General features: G+C 41.1%; 1 protein-coding gene across 1 annotated transcript in view; it reads left to right on the top strand.

Moving 5' to 3' along the window:
* The window catches only part of HSD17B12 (hydroxysteroid 17-beta dehydrogenase 12), a 170,626-nt gene that overhangs the window by 91,232 nt on the left and 53,958 nt on the right, over positions 1-25,436 (top strand). The window contains exon 4 of the mRNA XM_025266199.2: positions 14,706-14,813. Coding sequence (XP_025121984.2) covers positions 14,706-14,813 — 108 coding nt within the window. The remainder of the gene's footprint in view (positions 1-14,705; positions 14,814-25,436) is intronic.

The raw sequence follows: 25,436 nt of genomic DNA, 5'->3' as shown, positions 1-25,436 counted from the left end.
GGTCCCAAAGAGTCAGACACGAGTGAGCGACTTTCAGTCACTAAGTCTTATTTGTTGGTGGCATTTGATAATGAGGAACAGGAGAGGATAAAAGGGAGATAAAAGATCTCTTGCTCTTCAAGGTAACTCTTCATGGCAGTGACCCTGTGGTTATTACTGAAGCTTATAAAGCAAAAAGGAAATGTTGCTACAGAATGATATTGGCTGAGGTCCCAGTTCTGTGACTGCCAGGGGTCTGCCTGAGTTTATTACCTTTAGGATACATGAATTGATTTCCTCAAAATGACCAGTGAGACTTCCTAAAAATTTGGTTGAAATACATATAGAGAGACATGGACTTTATTAATGATAGACACATTATGTTTTTATATTTTTCATTAAATTTTATGATATTCGTCGGAAAAATTTCAGGTACTCATTTTTTGCTTAGAAATAATTGAAAAGTATAGTAAATACAAGTAAATAAAGTTTACTTCTTGAGCATTCAACATTCAGTCAGTTGTCTAATTCAGTCCATTAATTACCTGTGATACTACGATTTTATCATAGACTAGGATTGGCATGGAATTTAAACAGTGTTCTATCAGCTTAACACATTAGAAATAGAATTTCTTAGCTTCAAAAAATAGTCTCATTTTAAAAGAATTGTTGTTCAGTCATTCCCTGTCCCTCTCACCTTGCTTTTATTTTTTTCCCCCATGGCATTTATTACCAAATATGATGAATTATATTTTTGCTTGTTTCTTTCCTGGTTCCCCCTACCCTGCAATAAACTCAAAGCTCCAAGCTTTGAGGCAAGCAGATTAGTTGGGTCATGACTAATATTCCCACATATAAAAGGCACTCAAGAAATATCTGTTGAATGAGTGAATGAATGTCCGTAGTATTAACTGCCTTATAAAGAGACTTTGGAGGATATGCTTTATTTATTTATATATTTTTTTGCTGCTGCTAAGTCACTGTAGTCGTGTCCAACTCTGTGCGACCACGTGGAGAGCAGCCCACCAGGCTGCTGTGTCCCTGGGATTCTCCAGGCAAGAACACTGGAGTGGGTTGCCATTTCCTTCTCCAATGCATGAAAGTGAAAAGTGAAAGTCAAGTCTCTCAGTTGTGTCCGACTCTAGCAACCCCATGGACTGCAGCCTACCAGGCTCCTCTGTCCTTGGGATTTTCCAGGCAAGAGTACTGGAGTGGGGTGCCATTGCCTTCTCCGATATTTTTTTGAGGATATGCTTTATTTTTTAATTGGAGTTTATAGTTGGTTTACAATGTTGGATTAGTTTCTGCTGTACAACCGAGTGAATCAGCTATGCTGCTGCTGCTGCTAAGTCGCTTCAGTTGTGTCTGACTCTGTGCGACCCCATAGATGGCAGCCCATCAGGCTCCGCCGTCCCTGGGATTCTCCAGGCAGGAACACTGGAGTGGGTTGCCATTTCCTTCTCCAGTGCATGAAAGTGAAAAGTGAAAGTGAAGTCGCTCAGTCCTGTCCGACTCTTAGCGACCCCATGGACTGCAGTATACACGTCCATAGTATTTTCCAGGCAAGAGCACTGGAGTGGGGTGCCATTGCCTTCTCTGAATCAGCTATAAGTATACATATATCCCCTCCTTGCACCTCCCTCCCACCCCAGCACCCCCATCCCATCCATCTGGGTCAACCACAAAGCACCAAGCTGAGCTCCCTGCACTATCCGGTAGGTTCCCATTAGCTATCTGCTTCACGCAGTGCAGATACCTCAGTCCCGATCTCCTAATTCTGGAGGGTATGCTTTTTAGATGATTTAACTACCCAGTTTTGAATGACATCATCAACAGGAGACTAGCTAAACTCAAGGTGTGGCAGGCCATATTTCCAGATAATCATACACTGAGAGTTTCAAAAGTACACTTATGGGTTAAGTGTAGCAATAAACCTCAGCATGGCAAGAGTCATCCTAAAACTGAAAAAAAAAATGTTGTTATTTTGTTCCTCACAAAAAATGCGGATCTAAATGGAAGGCTTACCAGCCTCAGTTAATCCAGAAGCAGCGTCTGACGCCATCAAGAGAGAGTGGGACTGGGAGTAAGACGCCTTTTCCAGCGCTGCATCCCACCCGGTCTCTGACAGAACTCTCTGGTCTTGGACGAGCTATTTCACTTTAGTTTAAAATGGAGGCAATCCTAGCACGGTGTTCTAGGATTGTGGTGCGAATTCAATCAGATGATTCATGGAAAACCCTTGGCGCAGTGCCTGGCACGTGGCAAGCACTCAGAGGTCGCCACTTTGGTTTTGTTAGAGGAGCGCTGTGAGATGAGAAAAATAGAACACGAGAGTTCCAAATTGTCAGAGGAACATATTCAGCTCCGCTACTGAATATGGAATCGGTTGTAGCCAGACCTCAGTGGCCAAGGGGCGGGGTACCTGGAGTGGCCCTCAGCAGTGCGCTCATGATTGCTGCCAAAGGGTGCTGGCCAGGGTAGGGGGCGGAGAGAATCCGTGTGCACATGTGTCTAAGACAGAAAGCTTAAACTCAGTTCCAAAGGAAACTCTTGGAGAATTGACCCAAGATTTAGAAGCCGAAACCTGATTTTGTCTGACTATTCAGAGTAAATACACCTTTCAAGGGTAAACTTGCATGAAATCAAGTTTAAGAGGCTGGTAAGCAAAAACGACAGAGGATGAGATAGTTAGATGGCGTCACAGACTCAACGGACATGAGTTTGAGCCAACTCTGGGAGATGGTGAAGGACAGGGAAGCCTGGCATGCTGCGGTTGCAAGGAGTTGAACACAACAGAGCAACTGAACGACAGCCAACAAAACTGAATGTCCAGTTTTATTTGATTATTTGTTATAGGAAGTATAACTATGGTGAAGGTAGCATACTTTCAGTGTCACTGCTTCCTGTTGGCAGTGTAGATGTAGAGAGGAAGGCAAAATAAAGCCAGAAGTTCCCTTCGTGAGTGTGCTGTCTATTGCCCAGAGAGTCTGTGTGTTTAGGGGCATCAAGTGAAAAGTCTGGCATTTCCATTTCCATGAAGGGAGCAGCCTTGCCAGGATACCTCACGTTTGCTGCCTCTGGCCAACCTCTCTCAGCCTGTGCTGGGTGAACCTTTCCAAAACTCATCTTCAGTTCAGTTCAGTCGCTCAGTCATGTCCGACTCTTTGCGACCCCATGAATCGCAGCACGCCAGGCCTCCCTGTCCATCACCAACTCCCGGAGTTCACTCAGACTCACGTCCATCGAGTCAGTGATGCCATCCAGCCATCTCATCCTCTGTCGTCCCCTTCTTCTCCTGCCCCCAATCCCTCCCAGCATCAGAGTCTTTTCCAATGAGTCAACTCTTCGCATGAGGTAGCCAAAGTACTGGAGTTTCAGCTTTAGCATCATTCCTTCCAAAGAAATTCCAGGGCTGATCTCTTTCAGAATGGACTGGTTGGATCTCCTTGCAGTCCAGGGGACTCTCAAGAGTCTTCTCCAACACCACAGTTCAAAAGCATCAATTCTTCAGCGCTCAGCTTTCTTCACAGTCCAACTCTCACATCCATACATGACCACAGGAAAAACCATAGCCTTGACTAGACGGACCTTTGTTGGCAAAGTAATGTCTCTGCTTTTGAATATGCTATCTAGGTTGGTCATAACTTTCCTTCCAAGGAGTAAGTGTCTTTTAATTTCATGGCTGCAGTCACCATCTGCAGTGATTTTGGAGACCCCAAAAATAAAATCTGACACTGTTTCCACTGTTTCTTCATCTATTTCCCATGAAGTGATGGGACCGGATGCCATGATCTTTGTTAGTGACTCTTATTTTCCTACATGCAGGTCTCTCAAGCATTCCCCTCTCTTCTGCCCAATGCTTTATGTCTTTATATGGTATACTGCTTGCAACTTGGCTTTCTTTATAATTCTTGTAGACCTGGGAGCCAGTCTTGACCAGAGGAGTTATTTTTTTCTTTGAAAATGACAGAAATGCTTCTGGCTTTCTGAAATTCATGAACTAATTAATTCAGACTAAAAAAGCCAAAGTTGTGGAGAACAAATGGCAACCCACTCCAGTACTCTTGCCTGGAAAATCCCATGGACACAGGAGCCTGGTGGGCTACAGTCCATGGGGTTGCAAAGAGTCAGACATGACTGAGACAGCAGCCAGTCATTTTGAGGGGAGAAAACAGTCCCAGAAAATTTGAGGTGCTCGCCAGAGGCCCCACAGCTTTTAATGGCAGAGCCAGAACTATGGCAGAGGACTCCCAGCTGCCAGGCCTCTTGATCCTGGCCTCTCTCACCAGATACCCAGGTGGAAAACTAGAATCTAAAGTATGCCCGAGGGCTTCCCTGGTGGCTCAGTGGTGAAGAATTCGCCTGCCAGTGCAGGAGATGCAAGTTCCATCCCTGGTCCGGGAAGATCCCACATGCCTTGGAGCAGCTAAGCTACTGTGCCACAGCTGCTGAGCCCATGTACCACAACTACGGAAGCCCGAGCACCCTCGAGCCCATGCTCTGCAACGAGACGCCTCCAGTGAGAAGCCCACACACTGCAACCAGAGAGTAGCTCCTGCTTGGCACAACTAGAGAAAAGCCCACACAGCAGCGAAGACCCTGCACAGCCATAAATAAATAAAATAATGGAAAAAGAAAAAAAAAGCCGAAGTTGATTCCTTTTCCTCCTGTACCCAATTTAAAAACACAAATACCCTGACCATTCTACATCTAGGAATTTATCTTACAGAAAAACTCAGGTAGCTAACTGCACGAAGATTTAGGTGCAGGATATTCAGCACACGTTGTAGTAGTGAGATATGAGAAATGATCCACATGTCTGTCAGTGACTCCCTAATCCACTCTTCTGTTTGATTAGAGACAGGGCCCCGCCTCTCAGTGCAGATGGTAGGCCCTAGATGGTTCTGTGTTAACAGACCAGCTTAAACGCAGGGCAGTGGGAACATAAGCCACCTCCTCTTGGTCAGGGACTCCTTCCAGACCTTGATATGGACGGTCAGAGCAGCAGTCATGTGATTCATTGCCTGTCTTGACCACAGTTCCAGAAGTAGAAGAGGTGACCAGCGTCCATAAATAGTCTTGAATGCTTTGACTCAGTAGGGCTCTTTGATGTCTTACTCGGTTTTTTCTTTAATGACTTCATGCCTCTGTCTGTTGCCTATGTTACAGTCTCTCCCGAATCTCACCCAGACCGTTCCCAAGGTGGCCTTAACTAGACTACAGATATCCTTGCCTTGGATTTTGATTTATTCTGCATACTTCGGTAGTGTATGTATGTTTTTCCTCCTTTATTATCATGGCTTTGGCCTGGGGAAGGGTCTGGGAAGCGGGGGCAGGCGTATGTGAGGGAGCAGCCTTAGTTGCCCCCGTCACTTCTTGTGGTCAAGCTGCTTTTGGCTTTGGTGCTAACAAACATAAACGTTCTGTAGTTTCCTAGGTCCTTATTTTGTCTCTCTTTTTTTTAAATAAAGCCTTGGTGACCTATAAAATTCCTCCGCATTCGTTGGCTGCTCACATTCTGTTTCTTATAACTTGCCAGGTTACACTCCCCCTCTCTAAGACAATGAATTCTTCTTTAGATCTGTGCCCGCTCATACTGTGTTTTGAATGGCTCCTTAAATTATGGCCCAGAAATTCTATGTAATTAAAAATATCTCTCAGTAGGTACTGACCTGAAAGGCCATCTTTATTTAAAAAGCATTTAGAGAGTAACATATTTAGAGAAGGTCTGGTCTTACTGTTGTTTAAAACAAAAAACAAAACCCAAAAAACCCAGCCTGCCAATGCCACATATGTACAAAGAAAAAAATAACAAAACTCAAGAACCAACTCTGTGTGTGTATATGTCCATATGCATCAAAAAAAGATCTATAGGATAACAGACCATTCACAGTGGTTATTTCTGGGGAGCTGTTAAACCAAAAACATTTATTCTTTTGAGGGTAATGACTGCTTTGTGATTCCAAATAAAAACCTTATTTCTATAAAAAATATGTATATATACAGAGTATTTTGCCTACAAATATAGGGAGTTCAGGGACTCTTCTAATAATTTTTTTGACTCAACCCATGTGTTTTGGTATTACAGTCTAATATCCATCTTAGTTGGTCTGTTTTTGCTGCTGCTGCTGCTAAGTCGCTTCAGTCGTGTCCAACTCTGTGCGACCCCATAGACGGCAGCCCACCAGGCTCCCCCGTCCCTGGGATTCTCCAGGCAAGAACACTGGAGTGGGTTGCCATTTCCTTCTCCAATGCATGAAAGTGAAAAGTGAAAGTGAAGCCGCTCAGTCGTGTCCAACTCATAGCGACCCCATGGACTGCAGCCTACCAGGCTCCTCCCATGGGATTTTCCAGGCAAGAGTACTGGAGTGGGTTGCCATTGCCTTCTCCATGGTCTGTTTTTAAGTACTGAGAAAACACTTCATCTTTGCCTTTATGATATATACATTGTAATAATATGTATTGAACTTCTACTATATTGCTTTGAAGCAACCATAAGGGTAATAGAAATGATATTGTCTCTGTCTGCTGCAGAAAAACTTGTTAATTAAAAGGTTTAACTCATACCTCCTTGAACTTTTTTTTAAAGGTCCATTCTACACAAATCATTCTGAAGTCTAGGGAGCCAGTTTTATTGTATATTAAGTGGGACCGACATGTTTTAAGACCAAATTTATGATATGATAGTTACATTTTTTACATGTTAAATACATACTTTAAAGTAAATTGGGTCCTTAAAGCAATCAATATTTAGGGGCATAATTTTACTGTTTTAAATTATTATAGAGGCTAATGGTATTATATGTTTGTGTATTTATGTTACATTATTGGGCTTAGCTATGATTGATTTTGGTACCAGAAATTCCAATTATAAAATTGTTTCTGTGGGCAAATGGGATCTATTTTTCAATATCTGTTTAGTGTACTTTCTGGAAATACTTTGAGCAAAGTATGTGGAGTTGCTTATATGTTTTTAGCATGAAACTCCATAGGTAACCAAGAGTCTGTTTTGCCCTTCACAGCTCAAATATTACCTCATACTTTAATCTACCAAGCAAAGGCCCCAAATAAAGCTACCCCTTCTTAAACTAAGACATAAACTACAGTGTTTCATCAGCCTTTATTTCACATTATGTATCAAAGACATTTGTGTATCTGAGATGTTGTTTAGTTGTTGTGTCTGACTCTTTGGGATCCCATGAACCATATAGCCAGCCAGGCTCCTCTGTCCATGGGATTTCCCGGGCAAGGACACTGGAGTGGGTTGCCATTTCCTTCTACAGGGGATCTTCCCGACCCAGGAATTGAAGCTGCATCTCCTGCATTGGCAGGTGAATTATTTTCCACTGAACCACCTGGGAAACCTGTATCTAAGATACTTGGATCCATTTACAGTGTTCCAGGCTTTGGAGAAGAACCCAAGGCCTGCCTGCAGCACCTTTGGCTACTCTATCAAAGTAGAGTAGTGTCTCTCATCTCAGGAAGTGTCCGTCAGTGGCAACCAAGTCCTCTGGGGGACACTGCCCAGTATGTATTTGTATCATGCCTGTGACACTGTAAAGCTGGTTGCCAAAGCTTATGTTCTTTGCTGGGAGCAGCTACACTCCAGTCATAATGAGTAAACTCACCACTCATATCTTGGTTTCCAGATACTGTTTTCTAATAAAGGGTGCAGTGCTCCTTGGAGACATTGCTAGTTCCAGGGCTGGGGCAGGGAAAATAGAAGGTGAGCCTGGAATATTTTATTGTGCCAGAATGCAGGAAAGTATTCAAAGAATAATGAGGATGCTTCAAAAAGACACAGAAACTAGTTTGAAGAGACTTCCTCTCATTAGTCAAATCTAGATAAATTGAACATTAAAATTAAAATGATAGACATGGTAATTATTGAATAAAATAGGAAGTTATGAACCCAGACTCATAATAATACATGCATAAATTGAAATTTTAATGAGAAAGGGAATTTTATGTAGTCTCAAAATCTCTCCCCACAAAAAAACCAAAATATTTGTAATTACAAAGGGGAAAAGAGTAATTTGACAGTGAAAGAGCCAAGCAGTTACCATTTTAAAAAGAGATCAAATGTATCTTCATGGGTAATAGGACAGTTGATAGGGTACAATGAGAAACACAGTTTCATGTCTATGATATTCCTGCCAAGGATGTATAACCTGAATCTAATAATGAGGAAACGTACAAACCTAAATTGAGGGATGCTCTACAAAGTAATTGGCCTGTGATCTTCAAAGTGTCAAAGTCATAAAGGTCAAGAAAAGACCGGAAAACGATTCCCAGGTTGAAAGGCTAAACAGACACGGCAGCTAAATGCGATGGGTGATTCTGGTTTGGATCCTTTTGCTGTAAGGACATCGTTGAGACAATTGATGAAATTTGAAGAGATTCTAAGAATTACAAGGCAATACTGTATCGAGGTTAATTTCTTAATTTTGATGCTTATATAATATTAGGAGACTGTAGGAATTAAATATGAAAGGAACATTCTTATTTTTAGTCTCAGGACCTCTTTATACACTTAAAAATTGTGGAGAGTCCCATAGAGCTTTCATTTGTATTAGAAAGTCAAGCTGGCTAATTTTTTAAAATAATTTTTTAATTCATATAAAAGTAATAGCAGTAAACCCATTCTATGTTAGTGTAATGCATTTTTAGTAAGGACAATAGCTATCTTCTGAAACAACAAGATTCAATGAGAAGAGTGGCATTATTTTACATTTTTAAAACTTCTTTGTTATCTGACATAGAAGACAGTTGTGTTTGCAGATCTGTTTCTGCATTCATTATGTGAAGATATGTTCTTTTGGTTGAAGTTTAAAAAAAAAGGGCTTCCATGGTAGCTCAGCTGGTAAAGAATCCACCTGTTTGATTCCTGGGTCAGGAAGATCCCCTGGAGAAGGGATAGGCTACCCACTCCAGTATTCTTGGGCTTCCCAGGGGGCTCAGATGGTAAAGAATCTGCCTGCACTGTGGGAGACCTGGGTTTGATCCTGTGTCGGAAAGATCCCCTGGAGGAGGGCATGGCAACCCACTCCAGTATTCTTGTCTGTAGAATTCCCATGGACAGCAGAGCCTGTGGTCCATGGGGTCCATGGTTTGCAAGAATATGTAGTTGGAGAAGATAAAGTGATTTGGGTAGCCTCTTCAGATAATTGTAGATTTTTTTTTTGGTTACTACATCAACATTCCTTAAGTGGAAATTTCTTCAAGGTTAGTTGTGATATGGAATCTGAAAATATATCAATGAACTTTTCATACTCCATTACCTTAAAATCCATATGTCTGTCTCCCACATTGAATAGGTCTTATGTCCATCATGATTTTTTAACTTTATGATTGGTCTTTGGAAAATATTGGTTCCTGAGTTTTGCGAATCTTACAAATGTTGACACTGTTCCCCTCCCTGTGCCCCACCCCCCGCCAAATTACAATTACTAATATCAGTCCTAATCTCATCAAAAAAAAAAATATTTTCTTTCAGTCTCAGGATGGTGGATACAAGTTTTACAGGATTCTAATTTTCATTTAAAATCTCTGATTTTACCATGGACAGTAAATCCTGTTGCTTTTCTTGAAGTGCCAGGCTAGCTTCATCCGTTCTCAGGATATGTCTGCCAAACCTGAATAAGCATAGTTTTTCTGTCAGTTGTTCTTTAAAGTAAAATGACGCTGCCTGAAAAAAGGGCAGCGGATTCAGCCCAGAGCTCAATGGTGCTCGCTTTTTCTCAGGACGGCCATTGTCCTGGGTACACAGAAAAAGTGCCTTATGTAGACCTCCCGTTTTGTCACATGGAGCATTACAAAGATGTATCCACACGGGTAGAGATTTAATAAAAATTATTTTACTGCTTCATACAGGAGCCATTCTTTAACAAAACTGACTTTTTTCTTTTTTACTGCTGGTATGTGAGAAACACAGTGACTTTTAACATAGTTAGGTTTCTCGGGAAGCTTCCAGCAGTTTTACCCACCAGTACTTTTGTGCTCTTGGTGCAGTTATCACCAACTAAAAAAGGCAAATAATGTCTTAGTAATTTTGACTCTAAAGAGCCATCAGGGTCATGGGTCACTATTGGAGAACGGCTACACTGAAGTACTTATGGGTGATGGAATCTGAAGCAACTGAATGAAGCATGGTTCAGGAAAAAAATTCCTTGTACAGTATTTGAAACTTTGAGATTATTTCAACATTTAAAAAAAAACATAAATAAATGATAGCCTTTCAAATGATGAAAACTGAAATTTATGATGATAGTCACTTGTGAGTTTCAGCAAGATACCAGTAAATTCTTCTGCAGATTAAGTGGCATATGTCATTTAGTAAACTTTTTGGCATCTAGTTGATTCTTAGTAAATGATAACTTATGACTTATGACTGTAGCAGCTGTTATCAGGTATTACTCCTGTGCAGTTGGTAGACTATTAATTGCAGCCCTAAGCATTTTACATGGTACCTCTGAGTTCTTTAGGACATCCTAGAGTCTAGATGAGTGGTGTCAGGTCTGTATTCTTAGTTCCAGTAATACAGGAGGAGACTGTAAATCAGCACTTTTGCTTTTACTTTGGTTTAATATGTAAAAACTGTGCTTTAAAATATGTAAAATATTTAAAATATGTAAAAACTGGACTTTAAATGAAAAGTGTTGTTTTGTGTTGAATAGAAAAATGGTTCTACTCTTGGCAAAATGTTGAACTATATTGATGTTCAGATTATTAATTGCCATAAAGTAGTTATTTCAATAGCTAATATTTTAAATTTTATGGTAATTTTTTCAAAAGTTCCTGGATTGGTTTTGTTTTGACTTTAAAGAAATAAAGGCAACTGTTAAGCTTCCTTTTTCTAAATACCTAAGTGAGAGACCTAGATCTTGAAAAGAATACTTTTTCCTGTGGTGAGATTTCACAAAACCGGAATGGAATCTTGTAAGAACAAAGTAACAGGTTGAAATAAAAAGAGGTCACTTAAAAACAAAAGCAACACAGTCAGCATTCGTAGAAGAAAGGTACTGTGTGATGGTTGACGTCTAATTAATTCTAACTATCTTTTTATTTGAAAGAAGAAAGAAATGTTATGGAGGGTTACAAAAATATCCCTTTTGCTTTCAGACTTGATTTTTAGTTCATGTATCCTGCATGGGAAATTGGTCAACTCTGGCCCAGATCTTCCTGGCAGTACTCACTACGTTCTGTGTTCATGAGTTCCATGTGGTGGATTCAACCAACCCCAGCATCACGTGTTATGTTTACAATCCTGGGTTGGCAGAATTAGTGGATATGGTGGGCTGAATACAGAACTTGAGCCTCTGTGGATTTTTATATTCACAGGGCGTCCTAGAAACAAATGGATACCAAGAAATACAGGGATACCAAGAGACGAGTTTAATTTCATTTCTCAAGCCAACAAAGAGAGGTACCTAAAGGAAAAAAGTTGCTTTTCAAAAGGAAAAAAAAAAAGTATTTTATGTGATTTTAAAAAAAATGCTGAGACATAATTGGAGGAATTGTTATATATCTTTATCCCACAGCCCTTAGGGTATTGATTTTAACGTATCAGAGCTTCTACCTTGGAAGAAAGACAATGGAGGCAGTCATGTCGTGGACTGTTGTGGTGGACAAGGATCAGGGTACTCAGAAGTATGTCTCCAAAGCTTTGGTGAAGTTCTTACTCTTCTCCAGTGGTGGGCTGTAGCTGAGTTGTAGACTGGTGGTTGTATGAAGAGCCTCGGGTAGGAGACGTGGTGAACGTAGGAATGAAGATTATGTTGGGGTGGCCAAAAGGCTCGTTCAGACCTGAATATGATGGTCCCCACTCACGCTCCAGGTGCTCGTTGCATCCTTGTGCTCGTGTTTAAAACGCGGGTTTCCTGTTCCTCTGTGTTGGCTTCTGTTGGCAGGGCCAGATGAGAGCTGATAGGCTGTGGGAAGCAGGGAGATGCCTACATTTATTTCCACAGTTCCTAAGGAAGCCAGCTGTCTCCCACCCCAGCCTTTTAGAACATCAGTCATTATTCTCTTCTAAGGGCCTTGGCCCAGACAGCGGCATCTCCTGTCCTGTTTTTATGTACGTGCTTCTATTTTTGACTCACACAGCTTGGTGGTGGTGGTTCGGGGGGTAGTTCATGGAGCCCTCAAAGCTGGTCCACAGACCTGGTCAAGAGCATGCATAGCCGATAATCTCGGGAAAGGAAGTGTGAGGGAAGGCTCCTGGATTCTTCTGGGGGAGTTTTCCTCACTATAAAAGGGACCTAAACAGGATGTCCCGTTGTTGATTCTGAACGTTGCCTGCACGGCTGCTTGGAATGGCAGTGGCCTTCTTGAAACCAAGAGAAGAGCCAGTCTAGAAGAATAAGAGGAAGGGTGGAAGGACCCTGGAGCCTTGTGACATTGTTGAGCAACTGAACAAAACAGACCCAAGTCCTTGTCCTCACAAGCTTAATTCTGGTGGGAGCGGACGACAATAAACATGTACATTAACAAGGTACATAGATTAGAGAGGGGTAAGCACAATGGGATGGAAAAAAGCAGAGAAGGGGGAGACGGCGTGCAGGAGGGGAGTAGCTGCATTTTTCAAAGGCTGGTCAAGGAAGACTTCTCTGACCCAACAGAGACGCGGGATCTGGAACAGCATTCCAGACAGGGCATAGAAAGTGCAAAAGCCTTGAGTGTATTTGGAGAAGATTCTGTGTCTACAGAACTGCCAGGACCCCTGTGAACAAGGCTGAGGAGTGACCGGAGAGTAGGTGGGTAAAGATGAGTTTGGTATCAGGCTGTTGCTGAAGACTTTGTTTCTTACTGTATGTGAGATGGCACCCTTTGGAGGTTTGCAAGGAGGGAAGTGACAGGATCTGACCTGTGTTTTACAAAGAAGAAAAGCCCACAATAGGGGCAGTGAAGAAAAGTTAAGAGAAAGAAAACAGTGTTAACTGGACTAGAGCAGGATTCAGAGGAATTCAGGTATAAGTTCAAATTTTTATATATCTGGAAAAACTTGCATCAAAAGCCATTTTATTTATCCTAATGTGACGACATAAGAAAACTTACTTATGCCATATGTATATAAGGCTGTGCCATGTAAGTACACTCACCAAATCTTCTGAGATCTAAAAGTTAATTTGATTCAGTGGCTGTTAGGTGGCTTTTATTACTAGAGAGAAATTTTCCTAAATGTCAGCGTATAGTGCTGGTGTGGAAACAGACTTTGCTTTTCTTAAATAGATAAATTTTATCTTATTTTACCTCTGGAATAAAGTTTTACTTTCCATAAAAGGTTTCTTTCAGCCTTTTGATTTTAGTCTTTTTTCTTGTGAATTGGTGGCTCTAATAAAGGCAAGAGTTCTTTACTTACTTGTGGTAAATTCTGTGAACCATCTGTGATAAGACATGTTGGACCAGCTATGGGGAAAAAGCCTGTATCTGGCTGTCCATTACATGAACACATATCATAACTCATTTATATTTGAATCGTTGGTGTACCTTTAACACTAGATAAGGTGTTTTCCAGGTCAATTATTATCCTCTCTAGTTTATTCATAGATTCCTATCTAGGGTTGATAACTTTTCATTGAGTCTAACTAATAATAAATCTGTCGTGAACCAGCTGTTTTAGTTTCAGACATAAATCCTTTTAGGTCAAGAACAAAAATCTCTGTGGATTAATGCTGTATATTCTGTGATGAGCCGGCATTGACTTCAAAGGAAGAACATTTTATTTTTGGAAGTAGGGTTTTTAAGTTAATTCTTTTGAATTCTCATCCAGTTCCAAAGAATAAACATTCTTAGAGACTTTATGGACTGCCTCCTGTATGCCAGTACATAGCAGTATTGATAGTAATAAAGGTAATATTTTTGTACCTTTGTGTTGGCAGCACTAATGAGTATTAGTGCCTTCATTTTCACAAGAGGATGCAGACGCCCATAGAACTTGCTCAAAGTCAAAGCAAATAAGTGTGGAAGAGAAATTGGTAGCCGTGTCTCGGTAACCTCACCGTTGATGCCATGCTCTCAGAGCAGCTCAACTGGTGAAGGCAGAAATCAACATGACACGTTCCTCCTCATGGGGATGCTTTCTCCAGTGTCTCACTTCTCAGCTTGTTATTTCCCTTAGCTCTGTTTAGACCTGAATAGTCCTGTGCAAAGTGGAACACGGGTCTTTCTTTTGTCACTCTGTGGCTCCATTACTGTGCATTTTATGTGGGCTTTTTAAATGTAGTGACTACTTATCATTAACCAAGTTTTCAAATTCTAATATCATATTCTTTTTTTTTCCAGATTAATAATATGGACTTTTTGTTTTAATAGATCACACTTTACAATATTTTGTGACACAGAGACTGAATAAAGAATGAAGTTATCAGTTTGCAATTAAAGTCATAAAGCCAGAGATACTTAAAGAGTATATAGCATGATGATATGAACCATGTTTTATAGTTTGTACCTAAGGGTCTAAAAAGCCATCATTATTGATTTATAGGAGAATAGATTAAGGAACATTCAGGCAACTCTGACAACACTGGAATTTTTATTTCAGAACTATTGTGCTGACTCGATAGCATCTCTTAGATGGTCTCACGACTGCTTAAAATTACCCTGATCTAAATTCCATCTCAAGTTGGGGTGGGGAAAGTGTTTGAAAGAGTAATGTCATCAAATGCTTGGATCTTATTTGCCATATATTAATTTTCCTCTCTCCATTTGTGTTTTTTTTTCCCCAGGAGAAAAATTCAAAGTGGAAACAAAGACCATTGCCGTTGACTTTACGTTAGAAGATATTTATGACAAAATCAGAACAAGCTTGGCAGGTCTCGAGATTGGTGTTTTAGGTTTGTATCTTTGTCACATTTATAGATTCTTCTTGTATCTATTGATTAGTACTGTTTTCATTTTGAATGTTAGGTGTTCAACTGGTGGCCTAACTAGTGAAAGGAAAATTGTCTTGTTAATACAAATGATCATTAGGTGATATTAGTTTATATATGCGTGAATCTTTATGTTTTGTGTTGTATTTTAATGATGACTACAGTTTAGGTTGTTTTCTTGGCCTGCTTTATTTCCACTCTTTCATTCTCTCGGTGTGTATTTAAATATAGCTATACTGTTATAATCTTTTCAGCAGGTGATGCTGACCCATTTTTATAGTTGAGGAAATGAAGGTTTAGAGGGGTATTTCTTAGCCTTTGTTCAGTATTACCCTCTCCCCAACAAGGAGTCTTTTTAGACGTTATTTTCCACTAGTCTTCCCTCCCATGAAATTTTAGTACCACAGGTAGACTGTGGATCTTGTTTACGTGCTATACCTGTGCTTTATATACAGAAAGGTTAAGAGTTCACACCACGCCCCCAAAACAATTTTTGCCCGCTGAGGGGAGCTATCACCCCAGTTGAGAAGATGTGACTCAGATGAATGACTTGCCTGAGGTCACATAGAGGCTGAGAACTGCACCTGGGTTTTAGCCACTACAGTAAATCCCCTACCTAAAAACGAGTTCCATTCTGAGAGCGTGTTCCTAAGTCCAGTTAGTAAGTCCCGCAAAGTTAGCCTAGGTCCCAGCTAACACAGCTGGCTATGTGATACTGTACTGTAATAGGTTTATAATATTTTTCACACAAATAACACACAAAAAACAAAGAACATGTTTTTAATCTTATACAGTACATACAGTACCCTGAAAAGCTCTACTGAGTACTGTTGTACTTTGGTACTTTTCAACAGTGTACTAAAAGTACTGTCGTCCTTCTCAGCAGTGATGTACCAGCCACGTCACTGCTGCTTTAAGCTTGCTGCCGGACATCCTGGGCTTAAAATAAAGATACTGCACGACTGCACTCTGTGCAGTGTTGTTGTTGTTCAGTCGCCCAGTCGTAGCTGACTCTTTGCAACCCCGTGAACTGCCGCATGCCAAGCTTCTCTGTCCTTCACTGTCTCCTGGAGTTTGCTCAGACTCAGGTCCATTGAGTCGATGATGCCATCCAACCATCTCATCCTCTATCAGCCCCTTCTCCTCCCACCTTCAATCTTTCCCAGCATCAGGGTCTTTTCCAGTGAGTCAGCTGTTTGCATCAGGTGGACAAAGTATTGGAGCTTCAGCATCAGTCCTCCCAATGAATATTCAGGGTTGATTTCCTTTAGGGCTGGAGTGTTATAGAAGGCTTTCTTCAGCTGTTCTTTCCTGACCCAGATATAGAAAGTCTACAGCGTGAGTTGAGGCACAATAGGTAGCTCTATGAAGGATGAGGTACAGGGTACCCACTTCCAAAATCCTAGGACTTGTGTCGGTACATAAGCATTGATATTTAGACATAAGAATTGATATTTTCCTGGCCATGTATGCTAACAGAACCACTGCTTTTGTAGTCCAGCCCCTTAGTAAACTGCAGCCTGCGAGTCAGCAGTTCCCACCCTTCTTTATTCATTCACCAGTCAGTGAACTGGAGATACAACAATGAACAAGGAAGCACCCCGCTTTATTTAATATAATGTTCTGAATGGAAAGACAACCCTGATCAAAAATAGTTATCTATGGGAGAAGTGTTGAGACAGGGAGGGCAGGGTGTAATAAAGAGGATAAAAGGAATGGCGGAGTTGATAAGGGAAGAAATAATGGTGACTTGGCCTAGCCGGTAGGGTAGGAAAAAGGATGATTCCAGAAATACGAAGGGAGTAGAGGAAGCAGGACGCTACATGTGAGCGACGCAAGAGAATTCTTGATGACCTTCAGGTTTCTGGGTTGAACATCTGTGTCAGTAATACCATCTAATAAAATGAGGAATCCTAGAAAAGGAAGCCTTTTGGGAATGAGGATCGTTTAAATTTGGGGTTCTTCCAGGATGCCCAAATGTGTTCTTTTTTAATTAATTTTTATTGGAATATAGGTGCTTTAAATACTGCGTTAGTTTCTACTGTACAGCGAAGTGAATCAGCCATATATATACATGTATCTCCTTTTTTTTGGATTTCCTTCCCATTTAGGTCACCACAGAGCACTGAGTAGAGTTCCCCATGGTATACAGTAGGTTCTCATTAGTTATCTCTTTTATATATAGTACTGTATATATGGGCTTCCCTGATGGCTCAGTGGTAAAAAAAATACACCTGCCAATGCAGGAAATTACCTGCCAGTGCCAACCCAGGGTTCAATCCCTGGGTCAGAAAGATCCCCTGGAGAAGGAAATGGCAACCCACTCCAGTATTCTTGCCTGGGAAATCCCATGGACAGAGGAGCCTGGTGGGCTACAGTCCATTGGGTGGCAAAAGAGTCAGACACAATTTAGTAACAAAACCACCACAACAGAAGTGTATTTATGTCAATCCCAATCTCCCAATTCATCCCCTCCCCACCAGGTGGGGTTGTCAAGTTGAGAGTTGGACATATGGGTCTAGTTGTCAGTAGACCTCTGAACTAGAGAGAGAGCTTAGAGGTCAGTCATCTCTGAGTAGTCATCTCATTGGAGAAAGGAGACTGGAGCTAATCCAAGGAGAATGGAGAGAAAGTAAAGAGGAAAACTGGGACAGAGCTCTGTGTCATCACGGGCTGCCTGGAACTAGTGTGGAGGAGGGGTAGTTTTTTGCACAAGTTCAGCACTGTCCACTGGAAATATAATGCAAGCCAGGTATGTGATTTTAACCTGTCTTGTAGCCACATTTTTAATAAATGAAAAGGAACAAACAAAACTAATTTTAGTAATGTATTTTATTTTAACCCACTGTATCCAAAGTATTATCACTTTACCAAGTAATCCACACAACACTTTTGGAAACATTTTCTATTCTTTTTCTCATACCAAGTCTTCAGGTCATAGGGTGTGTTTTACATTTATAACATTATCTCAGTTCAGACTAGCTACATTTTAGATGTTTGGGAGCCACCCACACCTAGTTAAAGTGTCAGTCGCTCAGTAGTGTCTGACTGCTTGCGACCTGGTGGCTCTAGCCTGCTAGGCTTCTCTATCCGTGGAGTTCTCCAGGCAAGAACACTGGAGTGGGTAGCCATTCCCTCCTCTCCAGGGGATCTTCCTGATCCAGGGATCGAACCCTGGTCTCCTGCATTGCATGCAGATTCTTCACCATCTGAGCCACACACATGCCTAGTGATAGACATCTATTTCCAGTTCATCTTGGCTGTTTCTCATCCTCAGTTTGTGTGGGCGAGCCATAAATATAACTGTGAGGTTTTCCTTACGCTTTGACATGGCTTTTAACCTGGGCAGTTTTGCAGTATCTGGCAATATCCAGACACATTTCTGGTTGTCACTAATTGAGGAGAGAGGAGGAAGCTCTGTTGGCCCCTGTACAGGGCGGGAGGTAATGGTGGTAAACATGCTCAAATGCTCAGATAGACTCCCTCCGCAAAGGATGATCAGGCTGAAATCTCAGCAGTGCTGAGGTTGAGGTTAAAATCTTAACAGTGTGGCTTTGAAGTTACACTGTAATTAAACGATTTGATTGAATACTTACTTAGGCCCCCACACACATACACAGACAACTTGAGTTTTGATTTCTAGGTTGGTTACAGCTCAATAATAAAAATAATTAGAGCTAATGCTCCTTTAAAGTTTATAGCAGCACTTTCACATTCATTATACTATTAATTGGCTATACACTTTGTTTTCTTCCTACTCTGTCAGAACTATCTCCTTAATCATAAGCTTTGTATAATTATTATTGACATTTATTAGCAGATATATTGCATTGTAATTTTAATTTGCCAAGAGTTTTGAGGAAAATATTAAAATGTCCTTATGAGCTAAATTTTATCTTACTACTAGGTCATATTTCAACCTAGATCTTATAGTTCTTTCTCTAGTGTGGGTGTAACCATCTAGAACTTGTGGGAGGGGTCTGGTGTTGATTTTTTATATTATTATTATTACCTGAACATATAGCCCTTTCACTTTCTTCCCTCTTCCCCCACCCAAGTCCAGATCCCATTATACCCCCATCTCTGTCTAAGAAGGATAAAATAATTTATTCTCCTTCCTCCTCTGCTTAACGTCAGTCTCACCTTTATAATATTACCTAAAATAACAAACATATACATTGATTTCTAGTAAGATTTAGCAATCAATCCATATTAAGTCATGAGAAAGATTTTTTTTTCTACTGGAAAAATTTTAATGAAACCAGTAATGATAAAAAGAAATAAAAATCACCAAGGTATATTCCATTTGTTTGAATAGCATTGGCCACTAAAAGCATAGTCAGTGCTTAATAGAGAATTTCTATTTTCAGAATTGCAATAGAAAATAAATGCTATGTGTTAGGAAAGAAATATTAATTTTTCAATAAGATAAGTGGGAAAAAAATGGCCATGAATTCTGTGAATTCGTACTGAAAGCTCACCATAGCTTGATCAGACTGCAAATGTGTAAGGTTGAGACGATGAACTCTTTACTCTGTTGTGTAAAATAAGCAAACATCTCCTGTCTTCTGTCAGGCAAATGGCAAGAAACACAGATTTAAGAAAACTTAAAAACAAACTCCAGCTATTTAGAGAAAATGACATCAGTCCTGCTTTCAGCAAGCAAACAGTTGGTTAGCAGAATGTGACTGTTATAATGCTCAGATGATTCCTCAAGAGCGATGCTCATGTGTGTTCCAGGTCGGTTTGGAGGACTTCATGCACTGCATCTCAGTCGGCGTACTTTACCAAGGCCAGGGGAGTAGACTTGGTTTTGAAGTATGCCACAGACAATACTTGTTTCAAATTCCACTCTGACTTTTTTTTTTACTTTTAAACAGTGGCATTCTTTATTCTAGAGGCAAAAATAGAAAGGTCCTTCTGGAAAAAGATGCTTAGTTTGTGATTCATTAAAAAAAAATCAACCATAGCTTTTTTCAAGCTTTTGATGCATCCTGGACCAAGAGTTTCCCTATGCTAAGTGCTATTAAGGTCCTCTCCACCCATATGTCATTATTTATGTAACTTGTAGAGTCCAGAAAATCGGTTGGTACCGGGTGTCGATCTGTAATGGCTTAGTGTCTTAGACCTGTTGATTACCCATCAACTTTTTTCTGTCTCTACACAGTGCCCGTAATTATATTAAGAGGCAGCATTTAAATAACAACAGCATATATAGACAATAAAAGTCAGTTGATTGCAAAATCTGAGATAGATGTTATTCTCTTTTCTTCCTGTACCTTTCATAAATAAATAATTGTTCTATTAATGTATTTGGTGGGTTATTTTTTAATTGGTATCTTCCCTTCTCAGCTGAATGCAAAAATATCTCTTGATTATCCTTACCTATGCAGCCTTATGGATTATGGGAAAAACATCAGAAGCATTTGTGTTCTGTTTTCCCCCCTACAACTTAGTATTTGTTCTGGGATAGAAAATAGTTGAGTGTTGGGAATTAAGTATCTTAAAAAATAGTTGGAGCAGAGATTAATAGTTAAGATCAGTCCTGTAACTCTGTAACTGTTTATATTTAATTTTCAAAGCAAAAGACCAAAAATATTATTAGCTACTTGGGGGAAAGGACCAGTTAGCTTCAAAATGGCAAACTCCCAGGGAATTAGTTTGGTTGAGATCTCTAGAAGGCTTCATTATACTTCAGTCCCCAAAGTGTCAGAGGAAAAGGAAACAGATGGCTGAGGGTGGGGACCACAGGGAGGTAGGAACTGGGCTGAGGAAAACTTTTCTAGGAACCCTGGGAGGGGAGAAATCTTAAGCACTTTGGGAAGTTGTTATGTGGCCTCTCAGTTCCCAGTTGATGAAGGAAATTACAAGAAGAGTCTTGCTGCTTTTTCAGAAGGTTTTAAAATATGTAAAGCTACAGATGATCTTCTTGCCATTCTCAGGAACTTTACTATTTAGAAATTAGTTTTAAAGTGCCTTCTTTTGAAATGTAAATATCTCTGAAAGAGCAGTGACATCTTCATTTACATCTTATTGGTATTAGTGTATTCAGTTTACTATCTACTTGCTGGATGAGTCACCTTGAGGAATGACTATTTTAGTTAATGAAAGATGTGGAGAAATCATTTTGAAATGGAGCAGCGAGGCTTAAAGAGGAAACTGTAGTGGTAGGCTGATGAACAGTGGGGGTGCTTATGTGCTGGTGGTGATTTAGTTGCCAAGTCGTGTCCAAGTCTTCTGACCCAATGGACCGTAGCCCACCAGGCTCCTCTGTCCATGGGATTTCCCAGACAAGAGTACTGGAGTGGCTTGCCGTTTTGCTCTCCAGGGGATCTTTCCAGTCTCCTGACTTGCAGGTGGATTCTTACTGACTGAGCTACCTGGGAAGCCCAAGGGAGCCTAGAGAGGGAACGAAAAATAGAAGGGCAAGATAAGGCTAGTTGAGAGAGCACCAGTGATAAACTTTGGATGTCTGGAAACACCCGTCTTCCTTTTCCTTTTTTTTTCCTTGCCCTGTAGCCCAGGTATAAAATGACTCTGGCTCAAGAAAGGACAGAGGCTATTGTTTTAGTCTGCAAGAAAGGATTAGAGGAGCATGGTAGGATGGTAGGATGATAGTTTGTAGAGAGGGTGAATTTACTCTATTATGCCAGGATATAATTTTCATGCCTTCTTGGGGTTTAGGACATTTCCAAAACTTCTCTTTTCTAATACAATCAAGTTATGTCCCAAACCACCAGTTAGTGTAGATCCCACAGGTACGATGACACGGTCCCCAAATAGACTGCACTCACTTCAGACACAAGCTGTAAGTTTGAAGGTCCCCAGGCCACCTGCAGTTCTGACCAACTGGCCACAGATTTGTGGTTTCCCGTGACCCTTTCAGGTTCAGCAACTTGCTATACTTAAAAGTCAGGACCAGCCAAACGAAGAGACACAAAGGGCAAATCTGAGAGGGGTCCAGACGCAGAGTTTCTGTGCCCTCGCCTTGTGGGGTCAGGACTCGTCACCCTTTCCACACATTGGTGTGTTCACCCACCGGGAAGCTCCATTGACCTCAGGGCCAGAGTTTTTATTGGGGTTTCATTATTTAGGCACGATTAATCAAACCTTTGGCCAAGTGATTCAACTCAATTTCCAGCCCCCATCCCTTTTCCACAGGCGGGGCTGGCTCAAAGCCCCAGCTCTAGTCACCAGTGACTAGCCCCAGGTTTCTTGTCTGGTTAGCTTAAACTCAGATGTGATCCAAAGGCCCCGCCATGAATAACAAAGACATCCCAAGGGTTTAGACATTTCCATTCAGGAATCTGGGACAAGGACCAGGCAAACTATATTATACAGCATTCTTTTTAATACAGCATTTTTTTCTTTCTTAATTGTTTGTCTTCCTCTCACACCCCACCCTCCCCACCCCCCTGCTACAGGCAGATCCTAATTTTAAAAAATAATTTTATTTACTTATTTATTTATTTCTGGCTGCACTGGGTCTTTTGCTGCTGTGTGCACCGTTTCTCCAGTTGTGGTGAGCAGGGGCTTCTCCTCTTTGCTGCGATGCTGTTCACTGCGGTGGCTTCTCCTCATGCAGAGCACAGGCTCTAGGTGCACAGGCTTCCGTAGCTGTGGCACGTGGGCTCAGTAGTCGTGGCTCACAGATCTGGTTACTCCATGGCATGTGGAGGCCTCTGGACCAAGGATTGAATCCTTGTCTCCTGCATTGGCAGGCGGAGTCCCATCCACTGTGTCATCAGGGAAGTCCCTTCCTGTTTGTTGATAGTCATGCCCCAACTCATTCAACAAGTAAAATTGCGGAGAGATAGCAGTAAGCAAAACTGATACTGTTTTTGCTTTCATGGAAGACAGCCACTGAGCAAGTAATTAGGAATAGGTTTCATGTAATGAAAGAGTAAATTGCTGAGAAGGCTAAGAGTGTCAGAGAGGATCTCTCCAAGAAAGTAATATTTAAGTTGAGACCTGAAAGCTGATTAATCCTGCAAGAAAAGACATTTCCAGGTAGAAGAAACAGGATGTATAAAAACCCTGAGGTGAATGTGCTTGGCAGGTTTGAGGAGCTGACAGAAGGTCTGTAAATCCAGAGCACAGATTATACTGCTAGAGTCTGGAGATTAAGTGATGCCACAACTTTCTTGGCAGGACAGTGTAGAGATTGTAGAGTAAGCAGTAAATTGATATCATTCCAGCATTTTAGATCATTCTGACTCCCAAGTAGAAGAGGCAAGAATTGATGCAAGGAGACTGATAAGGCTACTGCAGCAATGAAATATAAGATAAGGGTGGCTTATATTAGAATGATGGCGGTGGGAATGGATAGAAGTGAATTGACTGGAGAGATGTTTTAATAGAAATAGGACTAATTTCTGATGAGGTCCTTATCAGAGGTCTTGCCTGACTGAGGAGTCAAGAATAGTAGCAGTTTGCTTTTAATTATTATTGCCGAGATTCATTAAGTGTTTTTATATGCCATGCACCAAGCTAATGAATCTCATTCAATCCCCAACAATCCTATAAGATAGATATTAATATTTCTAGCCCACTTAACAGACAAGAAACAGACTTACAGTGATTAAATGCATTGTCCAGGATTATTTTGTTGTTTAGTCGCTAAGTCGTGTCAGACTCTTTGTGACCCCATGGACTGCAGCATGCCTGGCTACTCTGTCCTCCACTGTCTCCTGGAGTTTGCTCAGATTCATGTCCATTGAGTCAGTGATGTTACCTGACCATCTCATTCTCTGTTGTCCCCTTCTCCTTTTGCCTTCAGTCTTTCCCAGCATCAGTCTTGTCCGATGAGTCAGCTCTTTGCATCAGGTAGCCAAAGTCATTCAAAAGCAGTCCAAGATTATACAGTTACTAATTAGCAACTTTCAGGTCGACTTGAGTAGCTGGGGCTATTTCTCTAAGACAAGAGACCTTGGACCAGGAGCAATTCTGTAGAAAACAATGACGATTTCATTTTGAGTTATGTTAAACTTGCGAAGGCTGTGAGAAAGCAAAGTGGAGATTCAAGTAGACAGTGGGATCTTGTGTAAATGCCCTCCTTTGGGCTGAGTGAAGCAGAAGCCTGATGCAGCCAATCATGGCAAGCAGAACAGGTACATGGAATTTTTAGGAGACTAGTATAGTGCCTTATGGGCTTCCCTCCGTAGCTCAATTGGTAAAGAATCTGGCTGCAATGCAGGAGGCCCCGGTTCGATTCTTGGGTCGGGAAGATCCCCTGGAGAAGGAAATGGCAAGCTACTTCAGTATTTGTGCCTGGAGAATCCCATAGATAGAGTAGCCTGGTGGGTAGAGTCCATACGGTCCCAAAGAGTAGGACACGACTGAGTGACTTTCACTTTCATAGTGCCTTATAGTTCCATCAGATGCATTGAACGAGATTGGATTTCTAAAGTGAGAATAAAGTTGAATTCAAATGTATTTCCTTTTACTCAAAACCCACTAGTGGTATTAATTAAAGCAAAACCTTTAGCTTAAAACTGGGCAATTATCTGTGATTTCAGAAATGTAAGCAGAACCATCATTCATGAAACTGACACACATTCCTCTCGTTCACTGAGCTTTAACTACCAACCCTCTCCCATCCTTCTGTCCTCATTCTCTCTTCCAACTTGATGGATGGCAAATCTTACATGGTTTTGTAATGAGCATCACGTAGCAGTTTGTAATTAAACAGTGGAGCTGAAATGTTCTGTTGTGTTGCTTCTGACTCAATCTTAATTTTTCAATTTCTGAGTAAAAGCACTGTAGATTTAAAGCCCTGTAAACTCTCTTTTATTTAGAAATTGCTACTCACAAGTGTAGGAAAACTGTAAAGTTTGCAAAATGTTTTACTTGCTGTTCCAAATATCATCTGTCAGAGTCTGAACATGTGCTAGCTACAGCAATATGTTAAATAAGGCAAAGAAGGAATTTTCTTTGCATCACTTTCCAAACTCCGCAGACTGTAAGATTAGATTACTTGAATGAAGTAAAGAGAGAACAGGAGCAGTTAGGATAAATTCAATCCGTGTAAAGTTATTCTGGTTAACTCTTGCCTAGAGCTCTCTTTTAGATGGATCTTCCACTTCAGTGCTGGTTACGTACAATAAAAACAGAGACCCTGGCTATTGTGCTGCAGCCCCAGCACCTACCCTAGCGTTGGGTGCAAAATAGGAGTTCAATAAACACTTGTTGAATAAGTGACCACACAGCAATAACAACTCTTTCTCCCCACTTATTAACAGACTAGTATATTCCAAGTGTTAGTCGCTCACCCAGAGTTGTGTCCAACTCTTTGTGACCCCATGGACTGTAGGCTGCCAGGCTTCTCTGTCCATGGAATTCTCCAGTCTGGAGAATCAAGAATACTAGAGTGGGTTGCCACGCCCTCCTCCAGGGTATCTTCCCAACTCAGGGATCCAACCCAGGTCTCCTGCATCGAGGGCAAATTCTTTACCATCTGAGCCATGAGGGAAGCTACCAAGGAAGCCCACCACTGCCACACTTTTGAGGGGCTTCACTTGGGATTCTCTGGTGGCTCAGATAGTAAAGAATCTGCTTGCAATGCAGAAGAGCTGGGTTTGGTCCCTG

The sequence above is a fragment of the Bubalus bubalis genome, chromosome 16 (assembly GCF_019923935.1).
Source record: "Bubalus bubalis isolate 160015118507 breed Murrah chromosome 16, NDDB_SH_1, whole genome shotgun sequence".
Lineage (NCBI taxonomy): Eukaryota > Metazoa > Chordata > Mammalia > Artiodactyla > Bovidae > Bubalus > Bubalus bubalis.
The sequence above is the reverse complement of the archived record's forward strand: the minus strand, read 5'-3'. Positions and strand labels throughout refer to the sequence as shown.